This window comes from Spea bombifrons, chromosome 8 (genome assembly GCF_027358695.1).
Source record: "Spea bombifrons isolate aSpeBom1 chromosome 8, aSpeBom1.2.pri, whole genome shotgun sequence".
NCBI lineage: Eukaryota > Metazoa > Chordata > Amphibia > Anura > Pelobatidae > Spea > Spea bombifrons.
The window spans coordinates 40,423,154-40,441,122 of NC_071094.1; the positions used below are offsets into that span (position 1 = coordinate 40,423,154).

The following is a 17,969-nucleotide window of genomic DNA, read 5'->3' on the forward strand; positions in this document are numbered from 1 at the left end:
GCTGTATGACCTTAGATCACGTCGTGTCCCAACGCTCTGCAAAGAAGGTGTGCAACAGGAGAAAGAGGACACCCACCACAATGTAGATCCTGTAGGACGGCTATGGGTGCTCCTTGGCTCAGGTTCCCACCTGGCTGGACTACGGATGACTCTGCTGCACTAGCACATGTGGTCTCATGTTATGTTTTTAAGCTCTTGCAGCTCTATAAGCCACAACTCCAACGGCTGTCTCTCTAAGACCCCTATCTCTCTCCACAGTTCCAGCACAGAGAATGCCTTCAGCCTCACTCTTAACCCTCCTCCCAAAGCTTCAGACCTTTTGAAGGGGCATAAGTGCCCAGAGCTCTGTGGACCCTTAATTCAACTCCTTGTAGACCACGTATTTCACGTATTTCTAAACAGAGGCTGTAATATATTTATTTATGGAAACAAAATCTTTTAATAGGTACGGGTATGTATTATGTGACCATAATCCGCTATCGACTGCGTGGCTTAATACACCGTGATAATCCCGTTATAACTGCCCTGGTATCTACTTCTGGCTTCCAACAGACGCTAGCGGCAGATAGCCTCTTACATTGTAACATTTAACGCAAACACTGAACACATATAGCTCAATTTAAAGAGTAACACACGGATGATCTAATTCAGCCATTTAATGCCAAACAGCAGGATAGGGTAACATTAGAATACAAATATTTTTGGGATCACCCTAAGGACCGAATCATACCGAGATGGCCTATTCTCTGGCATGTCGATGGGCCATTACAGTTTTGGCCCAGGGTTGCCTCTGTACATTTTTCTATTGACTCTCAGGGATCAATTTATGAATTTTATATGAAATACACGGAACCTTCCCTTTGATGTAGGCTTCTAAGTATTCTCATTCCAATAACTGTAGCAATTAGAAAGAAACCTCTTCTGGAGAAGATTGCGTTCAGTCTTGTTTTTTTCCTGGATCGTACTATATGAAGGATAAATAATATATTATTCTTGTGTTGTTGCCATTGTTAAGTACTTGGAATGGGCTACAGAAACAGGTTGCCTTCATTCAACAGCTGAAGAACCACAATAATTTGGGTTTTGATTACTGGAGTGCAAAGAAGATTTGTACTTAAAGGGACACGCCAGCCAGCCAATTTTTATTTATTAAATTATTTAAACTGCATTATTCTGTAGAACTAGAATACAGGAGATGTGATTTATTTACCACCGCTGCTGGCTTGGATCGTTAGACCAATCAGTGGCAAGTATAGTCAGACCACGGAGGGGACTGGCAGCTGCAGCTTCTCCTTAAGTTTAATGTTTTTTTTTTGTACAGAATGCATGCGGAAGAAGTCTGGGACATTAAACTATGCTGTTAAAGGAACCTCGTTACCTCTATGACTTGATGCAGACGTTACAGCGATGGCATGGATACTGTTGGTTATTTAACGGAACAAAAAAAAGATCAAGTCCGCTAAGGCGATTTATTCACATCCATTGATACTAATCAGAGTAGCGATGTTCATTAAGTTATTGCTTACTCAACACTATGCCTGTTTAGGAACTCATTAATATTCCGAATGGCTCTCATTTATCTGATTAAAAATGACAGACGCATGACATGGGGGAAAAAAAACGACCTCTTCGGCTTATTGTCGGGAGGGAGAAACATTGGAGTTCATCCATTTCTGAAGAAGCTCACGCAACTAGACGGGGTTAGCGTATTTGTTTTTATGAGCGAGCGCTTTGGGTTGGAGAGCCCAAGGCAAAGGGCTTAATGCAATCCAAGGTCTCCTATTAACATGGCAGAAAATACGTTTGTGTCTCGAAATAGAATTTATTAGGATGAACCTTGCATGTATTTAGCTCCTGCGCGATGCATAGACAGGGGGAGATTAACTGTATCTGACATGTTTGTGTAAAGCAGGAAGTGATTTAATGAAGAGTAAGAAGATTGAAAGGGGTTTGCCGGAGAAGCGTGTGCTCTGAATCCTAAGAGCCCCGAGTGACATCACTAGCGTAGTCTCTCTTCCATACAACCCCCCCCTCCCTGCTTTCTCTTCTGAACTAGCTTTAAATCAGGGAATCACTTGGAAGGAAAATCCGCCAGCTAAACACATAATTATTTCGAACAGGATCAATGCAAAACAGCTAATCAGTATTTTTTTTTTTCTATTTTTTTTTTACATTTTAATTTTTGCATTTTTTTGTAAATATTTTTTTTATATATTTTTTTTTCTGATTTATTTAGAAAACTACAGCTGCAATTGGACTACGGTGACAAAATAACAGAGAAGTGGGGGAAGCGCCAATGGACATATATTATAGGATTTAAATTTATTTTATACAATGTGATTAGTAATATTAAGATATCTTGTAAGCTCATAATTTAAAAGGTCAGCATTTTGCAAAAAAAATTTGTAAAATAAGCTTCAGTCTATGGTGTCAGTTTGCATATAGCCCTACATTTTATATATATATATATATATATATATATATATATATATATGTCGCAGACATAAGAGATCCAAGCATCAATGGATTGCTTCTTCGGCTTGGGCTCTCCTGAAGACCTTTAAAGCTCGTTATATATCACCATTCATATCTAAGGCCACTTTTAAAGATATATACAAAATTAAAGTTATATATATAACAGTGGGTGGCTAAATTTAAAAAAATTGTTTTTTCTTCATTATTTTTCAAATTTAATATTATATTTTTTTTTTTTTTTTTTTTTTTTTTTTTTTTAAACAGCAAATTGTTCCAATCGAACTATAACTAGCCTCCGGAACACAGCCCCAGCCTCTATTCTTCCAATTTTCCTGTGTTTCAGTGGCTTCCATTCAGACTTTCATACATATTTAGTAATGTAGGAAATATTGTTCAAATGTGCTTGATATAAAATTTGGGATGAGTTACCGCAGATCTCAGCCTATTTCAATTTGATTGCAAATATATAAAGCATTATTGCTAGAACAGATTTCTGTGATGGTCCATTACTTTTTAAGCCATGTTTTTATTGAACTCCTTGAGAGACTAAAGAGAAGTTTGATTTTAAATGAAAGAAAAGTCCTTTCCATAAATACATTCAGTCACACTCACTTAGATTTTGTTTAAGAACGAGAGGATTTGGTTGACGAATTAGACGTGTTCCCCATCACCTCTATGCTTCTCAGTGAAAAACAAAAGCTACTTTCCAAAATTAATATAGACTTAACCCTTAATCGTGTAGGTGATTGTTATAAAAGTAGGTAAAGAATAATTGGTTCTCTGGAGAATATCTTCTACAAAACTGAGTTTGAGCTACCAAACTCAACCGAGTCTTTGTAAATGTTAGCTGGCCATCAGGATGACCCTGGACAATTACCTACTCCTGCAAAGAGCCAGTCCTACAGAGGCATCTTACAAAGAAGATGCTGGTTATATGAGTGATTCCTTCTCCTCCCAATGTCGTTTCCAGTTACAGCTAAGCACACAGTATCTCTTGAGACTATTCATTAATTAAACTCAGCACAAGCTAAACTCAACTGGTGAGGTGGACTGACAGTGATGCTGGCCACCTAGCATACCTGGGAACCATCAGGGTTTGACCTGGAGTCTCCTGGTGAAGGACTACTTATCTGGGTATTTTTTCCAGACAGGGAGTGGCATTTGCCTATGTCCATACCTAGGAACTTTATAAACGGGCTTAAAACACCTGAAACATTAACCCTTCGATGGTCCATCAACCACCACTCACAAAGCCACCACCCCAGAAGAGGGTGAGCTCTGAGTTCCCTAACCCTGGGATGCTCCCAGGTATGCTCCTTAGACTTGCTGTAAAGAATGACAAGAGGAACTGTAACATCTCAAATAAAACCACAAATAAGTCATCCGCTGAAGACCCTTTACCCCTTGTGTTACTATAAATGTGTTATATTATATGTTTTATTTGTTATATTCTTCTTGATATGTTTCTGCGCTAACATTCCACCTACCGCCATTAAAACATAATCATGGAATTTCACTAATGTGCTTTTTCAGATTAATAATATTTCTCAAAGAAAAATGAAGACATCCTGTTGAGCTTTTTGGACAGCAGACGGTGAGTAAAGAGACTGTGAACACAAGTTCGATTATAGCACTCAGTTAGCATCTGTAGATTGAGACATTGTCCCAATGGAGAGTAGCAGACCGAGCTCTCTCTGCCCCAGTCTCCCGGTACTCTGTATTCTCCATCACCGTCTGGGTAATATAGGCTAACAGCAAATATGTAACTATGGCAGAAGCTCCTTCATGTCATTGGCACCTGCTGGCATTTAAAGGTGCTGTCCCACGTGGGGGGCTCTTAAAATATCACAGAAGAAGAGAGAAGTAAAAAGAAGAAAAAAGAAACCCGTCTGTCATTTTGTTTTTCTCCTTAATGCCCCCTGTCTCTTAAAAACTGTGTTTAGAAATGTATTGGAATACTACAGTTGCCTAGAAACAGAGTGTTGCCAATCTTTAAAAGCCCTCCCCAAAATCTTACATCATAGCAGTCTGACCTCCTACAGCCACTCCCATTTGCCATTTCATGCTCAGACAGATCCTAGTACATAGTGATGGTCAATGAGTGTGATGGAGTAAGGTGTTCTGTGTGACAGGTGATACAAATGATGTATGATGTTTGCTGTTATAGTTGTGTAGTGTATTATGTAATAGGGGTGATGGGAGTGACGTGTGATAGGTATGAGATGTTTTGTATGATAAGTGTGATGTGTGACAGGTGTGATGAGAGTGAGGTCCCTTTAAACTAGAAGTGCTTAAAGACACTCCTTCTGTGATGTGAGGGGTGGGCAGTGAAGGCAGACAGGATTCACAGGCTCTCCTGAAATATTTTCAACTATAAAATACAGCAAAGTGGTATGTTATTATAAAAAAGGAAAAAACTTATTTAAGATGCATACCATAGGAGTACACAATAATATAAAAATCTAGGAATGTTAGGGAAAAAACATCTTTATGAAAAAACACCTTAAAAAAGAAGGTGCTGAGATATGGATCAGGATTTATAGAATAAGGAGGCAGCAAAATGATTTAGCCTCCAGTTCTGGGGCTTCTGGATATTTCAGTGCTGTTTGTATGTCCACACATAGTATATATACATTCAGTATATATATACATACATAGTATATAGATGGTAGAATTGCCTTGTCGCGCATATCTAACTGAAGGGTGCTTGGAATTCCACCCCTTACCCCGCATGGTGTTTAACTCTGATTCTTACTACTTAGTACATGTAGAGTAAAGTGACTTTGTTTGCCTATTTAAGTAAGCATTAAAACTGAAGCCAATATACATAATAATGAGCTGCTTCGGCCGTGTTTACAGAGTCCTGGCAGATGGCCGCTGATGACTGTTGTTGAAAATGTGATCATATATGCGTTAAATATCACCTTTAAATGTCATAACCAGAAGACAAGAAGACTTCCAAGGCTGTCATGTTTATTTAAAAGTTATTATTTAGCACAACCTTCCATTAGAACATAAAACATGCAAAATAATTACTTATTTATATAGTGCTAACAAAATATTCAGCACTTCACATGTTTCATGGGATATGACCAGCAACATATTTACATAATGGGGAACTTTTAGGTTCGGCAACCCAGAGCCATCCCTTGCGGGATGTGGCCGGGACTACCCGTTTATGTCGAGAGCGGTCCCGTTTAAGCTGACATCCTAGAACACACCCCCATTTAAGGGGAAATAGGCGGGGAGTGGGGCGTGTCTGGACCCTGCGACCCGGAGGATTTGGGTGTCAACCCGGAGAACTGGCGCTTCAACCATAGTCTCTTGGTGAAACCTGGAGAGTTCCCAGGTATGCGGAATGGACAAAATTTGCTTTTCATTCAAAAACAAGAACATTTCGAAGTGACCCTAAACTTTTGAACGGTAGCGTATATATATATAAAGAGTCCACACACCAATAAACTATATGAGCACAAATAAAGTCAATACCATAACTACGTGAAGAGCAGAGACCCAAAATAAAGACCCCAACATTCCAGTTTGTAGAACAAATTTATCAAAGAGCGTTCCATGCTAGTAACGGGTGTCTGTACAGAAAAATAAAGTATTCTGTTCGTTGGATGTCCGTGGATACGCGAGCATCTGGTGGTAAACAGGGCGGGTATCATCCCGAATAGCCACATCGGAACAACAATAATTGAGTGGGACATACCCTTAATAAAATTAAAAAAAAAAGACAGGTTACAAAGTTTGGGGCCATACAAGTAGTAACAGACGTAATACTAACTTATTCACCAAAGTACCTCTCTGAGTTGGTGTGGCCAAGCCAGGGAGAGAAAACTTGTGCTCCGCCATATTGCTAGTGGCAAACGGGCAAAGAAAGGGACAGAAAGCAGCTGGTTAGGGAAACAACCTTAAATGTGCCAGCTTCCCCCCCCCCCAGACCTTTTCAGTCTGAATAATACAGCTCTATATACAGTAACAAAATGTATCACTGAAGAGAATTAGGTTTTGTTTCACATTCTTCTTTGTTCTCGACTTGTCTCCTTTCGTCCGTTATCGCCTCTTCCCACTCACGTATCCAGGATTTTACCCTGACTCTACTTATTCTCTGTAATTACCTCCCCTGCTTCTCAGACTCTTTCCTACCTACTAAAAAATAAACTCTCAGGGGTCCTCTAAGTTATTATATCCGTTCGGGTAAATGACGAAAGGGTTCTCGGCTTTCCTTATTTCGTCTTTCCTAAATGAAGGCCGCGCTTAAGATTATGCTGTAGTCTGCAATCAACCAACTACTAATAGCCTTAAACCAATTCCAGTAAATATATGTTGAGGCTTCAAACGCGGCCTTAAAATATATAAACCAAGCTGCACTGACGTTTTAATTACTGGGAGGCCGAAAACTGGGGTAATAATCACCGCTAATCTTCGAGGAGTATTTACAATTCATAATAAAAACAGAACCGAGCTTAGTTAGCCGACTTAGCAATCATGCAAAGCCTCGAGTGGAATCAGTGAAATTCACAGAAGAAGAAGAGGAGAAATTATTAACACATTAAATTCTGTGCCCATTGCATACATACGCCTAATATCAGTCCTGTTTTTAATCAAATAAAAATATGTAAAATAAAGCTTAATTATTTTATTTGTATCTGTTTATTTAAGATGCAATTTATATGAATGTTTTATACTCCTGGTCTCATACGCATTTATATTGCAAATCAGTAGTATCTAAAGAAAATAAAATATTAAATGAGTCCAGAACAGAAACTCCTATTTATAATTCTATTCTTAATTCTCTACGTTTTCAGGAAGTTCTGATGAGTATGCATGGATATTCCTAGCTCTCTCCGTTAATAGCAAATTGTTTCATAAATGCGATCTCTTGTGTATTTACTTTACAGAAGTTTCATTTTTACGTGTATAAACTTTACTTGCGTTGTTTTAAAGTAGTTCATCTAGTGTAGGGACGCTGTCTGCGCTGCATTGTGGTGGAGAAGACTTGGTGGCGTCTGTTCTGGCGGTGTCCTTTTCCATGGGGGTTGTTGGGTTTTGTTGGAAAACGAACTGAAAGACTCCGTGGAGAGGAAGCTCCTCACCTACCGCTCTGTTCTGTGTGGACTCTTTTCCAGGAACTCACACAGAGAGGGTCATAGAAGAAGAATGGCGCCTAATGTGTTGTGTTAAGGACACTTTGTGGTTTGCCAGGAACCACCTGAACGTGGATAGGGAACAGATCACTATCAATGACTCTCGGCTTGTTTAAAGACAATTTTATCATTCCTAGTCTTGAGGAAGAAGGCTAATCCCTAGCCATTGCTCTCCTGCCACCACATTCCTTGAACTTTTGGCATAGCTCTTTGCCCTAGGCCATTGCTGCTATGGTACCACATTTTTGGGGTTTTTGGGGAATTCTTTAACTTAGAATAAACCCAGTCTCAATAGCCAAAAAGCCTTGGCCTTTATCAACTTTGACTGCCACAATGTCACCCAAGGAGAAGGCCTCTTGGTGACTTGGTCTCCACTTTGGGTAACGAATGAGTTAAACAAATACCATTGAAGTATTCCAATTTAATCTCTATAGCACCTCACTTGGTCCCTGCGGATTTTGCTGCTGTTACTGGTGTTTAACAAAGTCTTCTGGGAAATCAAAGCGGCCTTCAGGCCAAAGTAAAGTCCTATCTTGCTCTGCTATGGCTTTTATATTATAAAGCCTTTTAATTATTGTGAAGAAAAACAGGTAAAGGATGACAGCCGGTGTGTCTCCGGGGTTGGCGCCTTCGCGCTCGGATACATTAGACAAATGATACAGGTAATACTAGCAATACTCAGATGACATCACTACATATTGTATACGTTATTTCAGTCACCATTCACTGTGTGATCATTAACGCTGCGCCCTTTATTGTATCCTTTATTGAAATAAGAAGAAAGAAGAGTTCCTTTTCTTGAAAGTCCTTGTATCCATTCCTGGGAACCTCCGAAGGTAGGCTACCCAGAGCTGTCCATCTTCTGGTGGGAGTGGCTTTTTGAGGGGTGGGACAAAATGTGCATGGAGGTGGGGCTACCTATCAATGGGGCGAGGCTATCCCCAGCCAGCCTTAAATAGGCAGGAAGTTGGAACGGAAGCTGGCGGGCCAAGGACCGTTCCCCTACTTAGCCAGAGAAGAAGCTGACCCTGAGAAGAAGCAGGGCCTCACCAGGAGGCTTTGTTCAGAACCCCAAACGCTAATATAATGACTTCTATATTTACACATTAATGATTAACAAACATGGTGCCTGGTGGTTGATATGATTGGCTCAATACATTTGGTTGCATGAATGTCTGCAACATTTACTCCGGAAATAGAATCTCCCTAACAATAGAAAACGACTTTCCATAAAACACGCTCCGTATGCCGTGTTAGTATTTTTCATGCTTCAGCACTTTTGAAGATACTTTAGGAACACATTTGCAGTTCCATTAGATTAGAATATATTTCCCATCATACACCTGACCTCTTCTTCCTTATTAAAATGTTAGACATTTTTTAAATCTACGTGCTGGTGTCTGTCTCATGGGCATGGGAAATTAGAGATCTCTTCTTAAAGTGAACATACGCGACATAAAAGACAGGACTTTTTTGGGCTGTGGTGTCTAGGTTGCCCAATGTTCGCCCCCCAGCTGCCCCTCTGCGGTTTATGGAGGCTGTGCTGGGTAAATAGGTCAGTTGGGGGGGGATCACAGATCTCCTTTGTTTCCAGTCAATGTAGCATCGGGACTCCTGGGGGGGCTTGATTACCCAAGAGGGTGATTTGCCTCCTAGTTTTGTAGCAGGGGGACTGCCACCTCTATACTTTAACACATAACTTTTAGATTGCAAGCTCTAGTGACCAGGACACAGCGCTGCTTGTAAACATTTCTGATTGTGTGTACAACACCGTAGAATCTGTTGGCGCTATATAAATCTGACACAATAATAACAACAATGCACATTCTCGCACCCTAGGGACAAAAGGCCATGGGACAGTGCAATGAACCAAAAGACCCCAGCTTTCCCTATAAAAGACTACATACTACGGCAAATTATATGAATTCATAAAAAATACATGATTTTTGAGCCAGTTTTTGACCTATACATATCAGACGCAAGTTTAAAGTTTAGAATATTAATTATGCAGAATCAGGGTGATGCCAATGGAACAAGTGGATGAGATACAGAAGTCAGTTTGTAGCAATAGGTGAAACAATGTTCATTTGATAAGTAATCAGAACTAATTGCTACGATCGGCTTTTTGCTTACTCGGTAAAAGCAGGGAGTTAAAACGCTTTTGTTTATTATTGCAAATCATACAAATATTCTAACCCTAATAGTTCATAATGAACAAGCGATTAAGTGCCCCTTAAAATTCTGTCAACCGCACAAATAAAAACAATGCAATAAACGCTTATTAGAGTTTTCTTTGTATCGCAGAATTTAGTCTCTTTACAAAAAACATTCCAGCTATTTGCACAAAGTTCTGAGTGTTTGGATCATTATATATATATATATATATATATATAATCATTATTTATTCTGTTTTAAAGCTTTAAGCGCCAAGGAGTTTCCTTAAATATAGCTTTTCTTTAAGGGGTATATTTTTAACAATATTTCTAAAATATATATATATTTTTATTTAAATGTATTAAAAAAAAATGTTTTTTAAGGAAAATAAAATGTATCCGTGGCATTCTTATTTTTAGAAACAGAATATTGCTTCCTCTAATTATCTAAGCTCTGAGATGTATATCCTCATTGATCCCATAGAACAATTTCCCAGTGGAAGCCGGCGAGACGTCCATTCTGGTTATAGAAGACATCCAGAGGGGCCGGATTCCTGGCACATAACAAGCAAATTCAGACTCATCCGTTGCTGACCTGTTTAAGATCATTAGAATCGTCTGCTTGCGGAGCCAACAGTCGCTCTGGCTCCTTGGCCACTCTGTGGGCCTACAGGTGAATGTGGATTACAATGCACATCATCCTCAGCCAGACCAGTAGTTAAAGGCACTGTTGTAAGCAAACCTCTTAGAAGATAATGCAGTTTTCGCCTCGTATGCAGGAATAAACAACAGCTGACAATCTCGATACAACTTTACCGCTACAACTCCCATGACCCTTAGCCAGCCATAAAGCTGGTGGGCCATCATGAGAAATGCAGCCCAGAGCTAGTTAGATTGATGTTAGCTATCTTTCCCCCTTCTAATGTTTCGCTATACATGATTCTAGCTGTGTGTGTGTGGTGGGGGGGTCTGTCTTTTGGTTAACACGTCTTCCAGTAGCTATGACTGGTAATAATGATCGAGCGGCCCCCCGTTGGAGATCATGTCCTTAGTATGAAACATGATGGACAGCAAAGACGTTCCATTATGTGTATATATACAAATATACATACATACATACATATATATATATATATATATATATATATATATATTATATATTATATATATATATATATATATACACACATTATATAAAACGATAAATATATAGTATACGATATATGTGTATATTTATATATATTTGTGTATATATATATATATATATATATATGTGTTTATATATTCATATATAGTATTAATTATATACATTGTATATTACATAGCGTATATTTATGTGTGTGTATGATCCTGTACCCAGACCAATCAGATTTTCCTATTGCAAAGATCTTGATTTTACAAACCATATTTTACTCGCAGACAGTGGGAGATCCCCACGCACAAAGCCGCCCAATGACAAACAAACGGAATTACTTATATAATCTTAGAGGCGACCAATGAAGAGAGATGCAAATTACCACCTGATAGCGTAGCCCTTCATCCGCCGCAAATCCCTGCACAAACAAGAATGTTTTCGAAGAGTTTCAGGTATTCCCCAAATGATCCTCTTCTAAGAAAATCCACCTCCTATAGGATTTTCCATATATTGCAGGACTGCACTGTCCACGGTGCTTACACTCCATGCGTGTGTACACACACACACACATACACACACATACACACACACAACACGGGGGGCTCTAATAACGGTACGTGTATCGGAAATCACTACACCAACATTCCGTGATCACGGCGATATACTCTCCCGACAGCTGCACCGAGCTAAAAGAACACAATTCCCATTCATTTCCCGGCGAAGGTCTCATCGGATCCAGCGGTTTACCTCGCTTTCTCCGGATGACACCACTAGCAAAGCGTTTCGACGGATGGTTATATTTAGACAGCAGCACCGATTTCGCTGACGCTAACTCGAGACCCCGCATGCGATTCCCCCTGCATTAGATCCACATCGCAAGTATCAAGCAGACATTCTCTAAATCAAGTAACAAAAAAAATAAAAAAAGTAACAAGTACTCTACATCATCACATAAACATAATATATATAGGCATGCCACAGATACACCCACCGCAATATAGCATATATATCGGCTGATACGGTACCTTTCATCCAGTCTATCACTTGATTTGGGCACCACTTGCTGATAGGTTCCATAACAAGAGCCATCACCAAATTCACTTTATCAGTCACCCAATATGATGGAGAAATGGATCGGGGGATATTCAGAGCATGGCAGAGGTGGGGGGGGTTTGAAATGATTTTTTTTTTTTTTACAATGCAGTCTTAAGCCAAGAAGAAGAAGAAGAAGAAGAAGAAGATGCTTTGTCCCCAGCAGGATTCGGCTGCACTGATTCAGTAATGTATAAAATTGCACTGGCTGATCGGTTGTAGCCCCTCCCCCGCTGCACACAGCCTGCAACACGCTCCAGCACACGGAATCAGCAAATGCTGCAGTACAGTATATGTGTACGGACGCTTGCGATAGTAACCCCCCCAGCTTATCGGATCCCTCTCACCGATATGCAAGCCCATGGCGTGACCCAGCCTGCGCTGGGGGCCGCCACGTTGATACATAGCACCAAAAAAAAGATTACCCCCTTCTTCTTCTTCTTCTTCTTCCCCCCTTCTTCTCCCCCCCAGGTATATGGGCTCCTTGTCTTCCTCTTCTTCTTCTTCCCCCCTTCTTCTTCTTCTTCCCCCTTCTTCTTCTTCTTCTCCTTCTTCTTCCCCCCTTCTTCTTCTTCTTCTTCTCCCCCCCCAGGTATATGGGCTCCTTCTCTTTCTCTTCTTCTTCTCCCCCCCTTCTTCTTCTTCTCCCTCCCCAGGTATATGGGCTCCTTGTCTTCCTCTTCTTCCCCCCCTTCTTCTTCTTCCCCCCTTCTTCTTCTTCCCCCTTTCTTCTTCTCCCCCCCCAGGTATACCGGCTCCTTGTCTTCTTCTTCTTCTTCTTCTTCCCCCTTCTTCTTCTTCTTCCCCCTTCTTCTTCTCCCCCCCCAGGTATATCGGCTCTTTTGTCTTCTTCTTCTTCTTCTTCTTCTTCTTCTTCTTCTTCTTCCCCCTTCTTCTTCTTCTCCCTCCCCCAAGGTATATGGGCTCCTTGTCTTCTTCTTCTTCCTCTTCTTCTTCTTCTCCCCTTCTTCTTCTTTTCCCCCCCTTCTTCTTCTCCCCCCCCAGGTATATCGGCTCCTTGTCTGGAATCGTAACCCAAACTCTCGGCTCAAGCCTTTCCGCGCCTGCAACGCTTCCCCTGAGAATCAAAACGAAAGATCAAGAGCAAAAAGATGCAATCCGGCGCATGTCTTTAGCTCGGCGCAAATATTAACGCTATTTTACAATTTTACCACACCGTTAACTGTGGTGTTTAAACCAAATATAAAAATATATCTCACAAAGGTTCGTCTACTTTAACAGATATTTAATAAGAGACAAAAACACAGTAACATACAATAAATGAGTGACAGCCCAACATACAATGCAACACTTTCCAAGACTAACCTGCAACCTAAAGGTCCAACATAACCCAGCACACCACCGATTACCCCATCCATGCAGGATGGTGGGCAGAGAGAAACTGAACTAAGATTTTGCATTCAACAGGCATATTGAATCACTGTAGGTGTGCCCTCGTTAACATATCAAAAGACATGTAATACAGGAAGAGTTCAACTGGCTAAAACATTGACCACAATACTTATGTCACCACATTAACGTCAAAGAAAAAATCTCAACGCATCCATAAAACCTTTAAACATAATGCTCGAACTTGGTCGAATGTCCTAACTTTTTATGATTTTTATTTATTTATTTTTATGCTGGGTTTGTAATAATTTTGAGCATTTAACCCTTGCACTACCTCTCCTTGCAATCTTCATCTTAGCCTTCTTTTTTAAGACTATAGAAATTATTTAAAAAAATGCTTTGGGAATTATGTATTCACACCCGAACCCCCCCCCCCCAGTTTTATGAATAAATAACATTTCAAAAGTGCTAAAATGGGGGAAATGAACAGGAATGTTCCATTTGTTGCATCACTTTAATTATTATGCACCACAACTTTCATTAAGAAGTGATTTATATATATATATATTTGTTAAAGTTATTATTTTTTTCATTAACCAATATTTGCTGTTATTTAAAGAGGTAATTGAACAATTTTTGTAATTCTAAAGTTTTTTCAACCTTTTTGTGAATTTTTAAATTCAAAGTTTATTTAAAAATATTTTATTTCCCTTATATATATATATGTAATGTTTAATTATATTTAAGGGTCTTTCGGGCGGATTTACTAAGCGGTGGAAAGTTAAAAATGCCAGAGTTTTTGTATAAAATCGAATTTTCCGAAATGAGGATTCTAAACAAGATGGGGTAATCGCTGCCACGTTCTATATGACAGCCATCAAGGTGACGCGGGAAGATTTATTGAGGTCTATTGCAGGGGCAGCCAAAGGGTAGCGTTTGACTACAATTAAACTGTGACTCCCATGACCCTCTGGTTGGGATTATGATGTCTGTAGATCATCAAGACCTGAAGTTCCACCTGTTCACTATACCTGATCCAGAGTCATATGGGTTGGTGGTTGGGTTGCCACCTGCTCAGGCTTCACCTGGAGATTCCCGGAATGAAACCATAAGCACCAGATCCCAGATTTACCGCTCTCTGTCCCGGGAAATGCTGGGCCACGTGAGTCTGGACTCTGCGAGGAGGAGACCGGGCAGCCTTTGGACGAGTGAAAGATATCATTACCATTTATTGATTTCTATGGGTTGATTGACACATTGAGCAGGGTCGTGGGGCATGGGGAAAGGACACATTCTGTGCATGCTCAAGCTGACACTCAGGAGGAAGGTTGAAGTGTGCCATCAAGCCGTGTTCGAGGTTTTTAGACTGTGGTGATGACTCCTGGTCCTCTCACTGAACATTTTGCAAAAAAAAATAATTAGGAACATTTTCTCTTCATCCTCCTTTTTTCTCCCCCCTCTCTCTTTCTCTCTCCCTCTCTCCTTATGTCTTCTGTCTTTTCTTTCCTCTCTTTTTGCTCTCCCCCTCCAGCCTCTATTTTCTCTCTTATCTCTTTCTTTTGGTCGCTTCTCTCTGTTTTTCCATTTCCTTTATTCTCTCTTTTCTCTCTTCCCCTTCCTCTCCTCTCCTTCGTACTTGTCTCTCATCTCCATTCTCTCTACTAAGCATTTTAGCTGTCGCCCACAAAGCCGCTCCTCCATACAACCTTTCAAAAAGTGTCCAGGAAAAAAAAAGCGGCAATCTTAGTTGATGCAATGATCACTTTTTTTGTTTGTTTGTTTGTTTTTGAGGTTCTGAGCGCACATAAATTGTCATCTAATCTAATCTCTTCCTAAATTCAGCCGATCGGTTGAGCTCCAACTGAGAAGAACCATGAATTAGCCAAGAGGAGTATAGCATGGTGTACCCATCATGTGCCAAGTGTTATCAACCCACATAGAGAGTTAAAGGTTTCTATTACAAAGGATAGTAATGAAAGTTTGTCTAAGAATGAGGTAAGATAAAAAATATGGTCAAAGATGATTGGACGATGGGCTCTTCTCTCCCGTTTTTTTAAGATTTCATGTTCTTAGCTGAGGACTATAGAATTCCCGAGCACCGGTTGGTGTTCGTAGATCAATTCTCTTTCCCGTCTTAGATTGATTTGTTGTGAATGCATCATGGCTGTCAGTTGATTCCGCCAGACACCGGGTCCTGCTTATTGGAAACCTCCCGGGATATTTCGGGCTGTCGTTGCTCTTGTTAGATTTCTGTACACACTGCCTCTAGAAGATCTCTAGAAGATTGCATTAAAAAAAACAAAACCATGGACGCTATAGAGAATTGGGAGATGGAAAAAATTGTCATTTTCAGAAGGTGATCAAAGAACTGGATTCCATTACTTAAAATTGTCGGAATATTGGGGCACCGATCAATCCATTCATTGGTTTACGGTACATATCTCTTACTTAACATAGATGGCACTATGACATAATCATCATGTCTGAAAAGTATAGACATTGTCATTTTTCTAGATTCTTTTTTTTGATGATCCGAAGAAAGTCGAACAAAAACCCCAAATTAAATCTATTGCCAATTTTGGCTCAAATGGGGGAGAAAAAAAATCCTTCCTGATTCCAAAAAGGCTGTCGGATTAATCCCTGGATCAACCTAGATACATAATTAATCAGGGAGGGGGAAAAAAGACATCCGTCCGTCAAGTCAAATCCTTTCAAGTCCCAGAATTTTTTGATCCAGAAGAAAGCAAAAACGAGCGCGCCTCTGTATTTCCCGAAATGTTAAATTGCTGCACTCATGGCGCGTCCGACGTTGCGAATAAAATAAGAGATTAAATAAATTGATTTCTGGGGGTGAGGAGGTTGATATATGCAGCCACGAACTTTCTATATAACAACCAGGCATCTCCAGGGCTGTAATCTCAGAAATAAAATTAGAACGAGGATCCGTGACCCATCCTGAGGTTTTAGTAATTCGCCAAACATCAAAGGGGTATTAAGAGCGCTTTCTGTACCTGTGATTAACCCCTTAAGGACAATGGGTGGTCCCTAAACCCATTGAAAACAATGCATTTTGAGCCCGTACATGTACGGGCTTTGTCATTAAGGGGTTAAATCAGCTCCGTTGCTACAAAGAAAGCCGTCCTGGCGATCTAATAACTATTATTTAACTTTCGGTATGCTGCTGATCGCAAAGTGTTACACAATTACCAGGTATTCAATTATTTTTAACCAAAAAAATCTTTTTTTTTTTCTTTTTAAAACGTCGGTAAATTAAATAACGGTTGTCTTATGATCGAAAACATACAGTTATTACCCAAATCTGATAGTACGAAGCCATGGGCTAAAGAGTTTTCTGATAAACCCCAGCTTTTCCATTCATTTGGGTTTAGAATAGAAAGATTACCGCTTTTCATAGAGGTGAGAAAGGTGATGAGTCAAGATACTATGTAATTAAGAGAATTCCCCCCCCAAAAAAATAAAACTGACCACATCTGGGTTCACAAATACCCTTTTTTTTTTTTTACATAATAAAATGTAGCAAGTTGATGAGTTATATATTAGGGGTTTTCTATATTAGCATTTTTTTCTACGCAGAAGGGACATCTTTTAACCACACCGCTGAGCACGGGCAAGTTCCTTTAAAAGTCCGTCTCGCACGGTCAGCAACATGTAATAATTAGAATTGTCCTTTGGGAGGGAAACCGGCTGATATGGCAACCGTGAGTCTCCCAACCTAGTTTATACTGAGTAAAAGATTCACTGAATGAGTTTGAGCCTGCCGAGCTTCTTGGGAGAGGCCAAGTGATTACCTGTGAGAGAGGAAAAGCTTGGAGTCTGCTAGATGAGGTTGCGCATTGCTGTTTTTAGTTGGTACAAGATACCTTTTGCAACTATGACCATACTCCTGCCTTTTCTTCCCGCCCTAATGTTGATATGCCCTGGCCAATAGTGATTGGGACCTGGCGGCCACTGTGGCCCTACCACCACTTGGAGCACCAATCACCTTGGTTTTTCAGTGGATGAACTGAGAAGTACAGGTATTTCACTTAAAATATCACCAGCAATGGGCTTGGGCTGTTATGACACCGATATATCTGATGACACGGCCACACTTTTTTTTTGTCTTTATGTCAGTTTTTGAGGGGTGGGCTGTGCCTTTTGGCCGCCACTCTCCTTTAGGGGGGCCCTAGAAGAACCAGTTGTCTTTTTGCCTTCATCCCAGCAGTAGTCGGCTGTGGCGCTACCACTTTTGAAGCACCATCTACTTTCTTCACACGGCAAGGGGAAGCACAAAATACCTTGGGCTTTTAGAATGGGGAAAAAAATAACGGGGCCGGTCCCAAAAAGCATGGATCAATTAACTTTTTTCTGCTGTTTCCCCCCGTTAACCCAGCTACGCCTATATCCATGTAATAATTTCAGCTATTTGCTTATTCATTTTTTTTTTTTTTTTTATAAAAGAAAAAAAAATGTTCTTTAGTATAATTGAAGAGTGAAAGATGAAGGGAATGTTCAAGCTCGTTGTGCGTTTAATATTCGGAACGCCAGCGCTGGTGGGATTCTGATTCGGTTTCTCTGTTTTAGGAGAGCATTTTCATATATTAACGGGGATGA

General features: G+C 40.1%; 1 protein-coding gene across 1 annotated transcript in view; it reads right to left on the reverse strand.

The window, feature by feature from the left end:
- Positions 1-12,075, reverse strand: part of LOC128502597 (connector enhancer of kinase suppressor of ras 2-like) — a 162,232-nt gene extending 150,157 nt beyond the window's left edge. Inside the window, exon 1 of the mRNA XM_053472436.1 lies at positions 11,939-12,075. Within this exon, the coding sequence (XP_053328411.1) occupies positions 11,939-12,002 (64 nt within the window). The 5' untranslated portion in view covers positions 12,003-12,075. The remainder of the gene's footprint in view (positions 1-11,938) is intronic.
- Between the last annotated feature and the right edge of the window lie 5,894 nt (positions 12,076-17,969).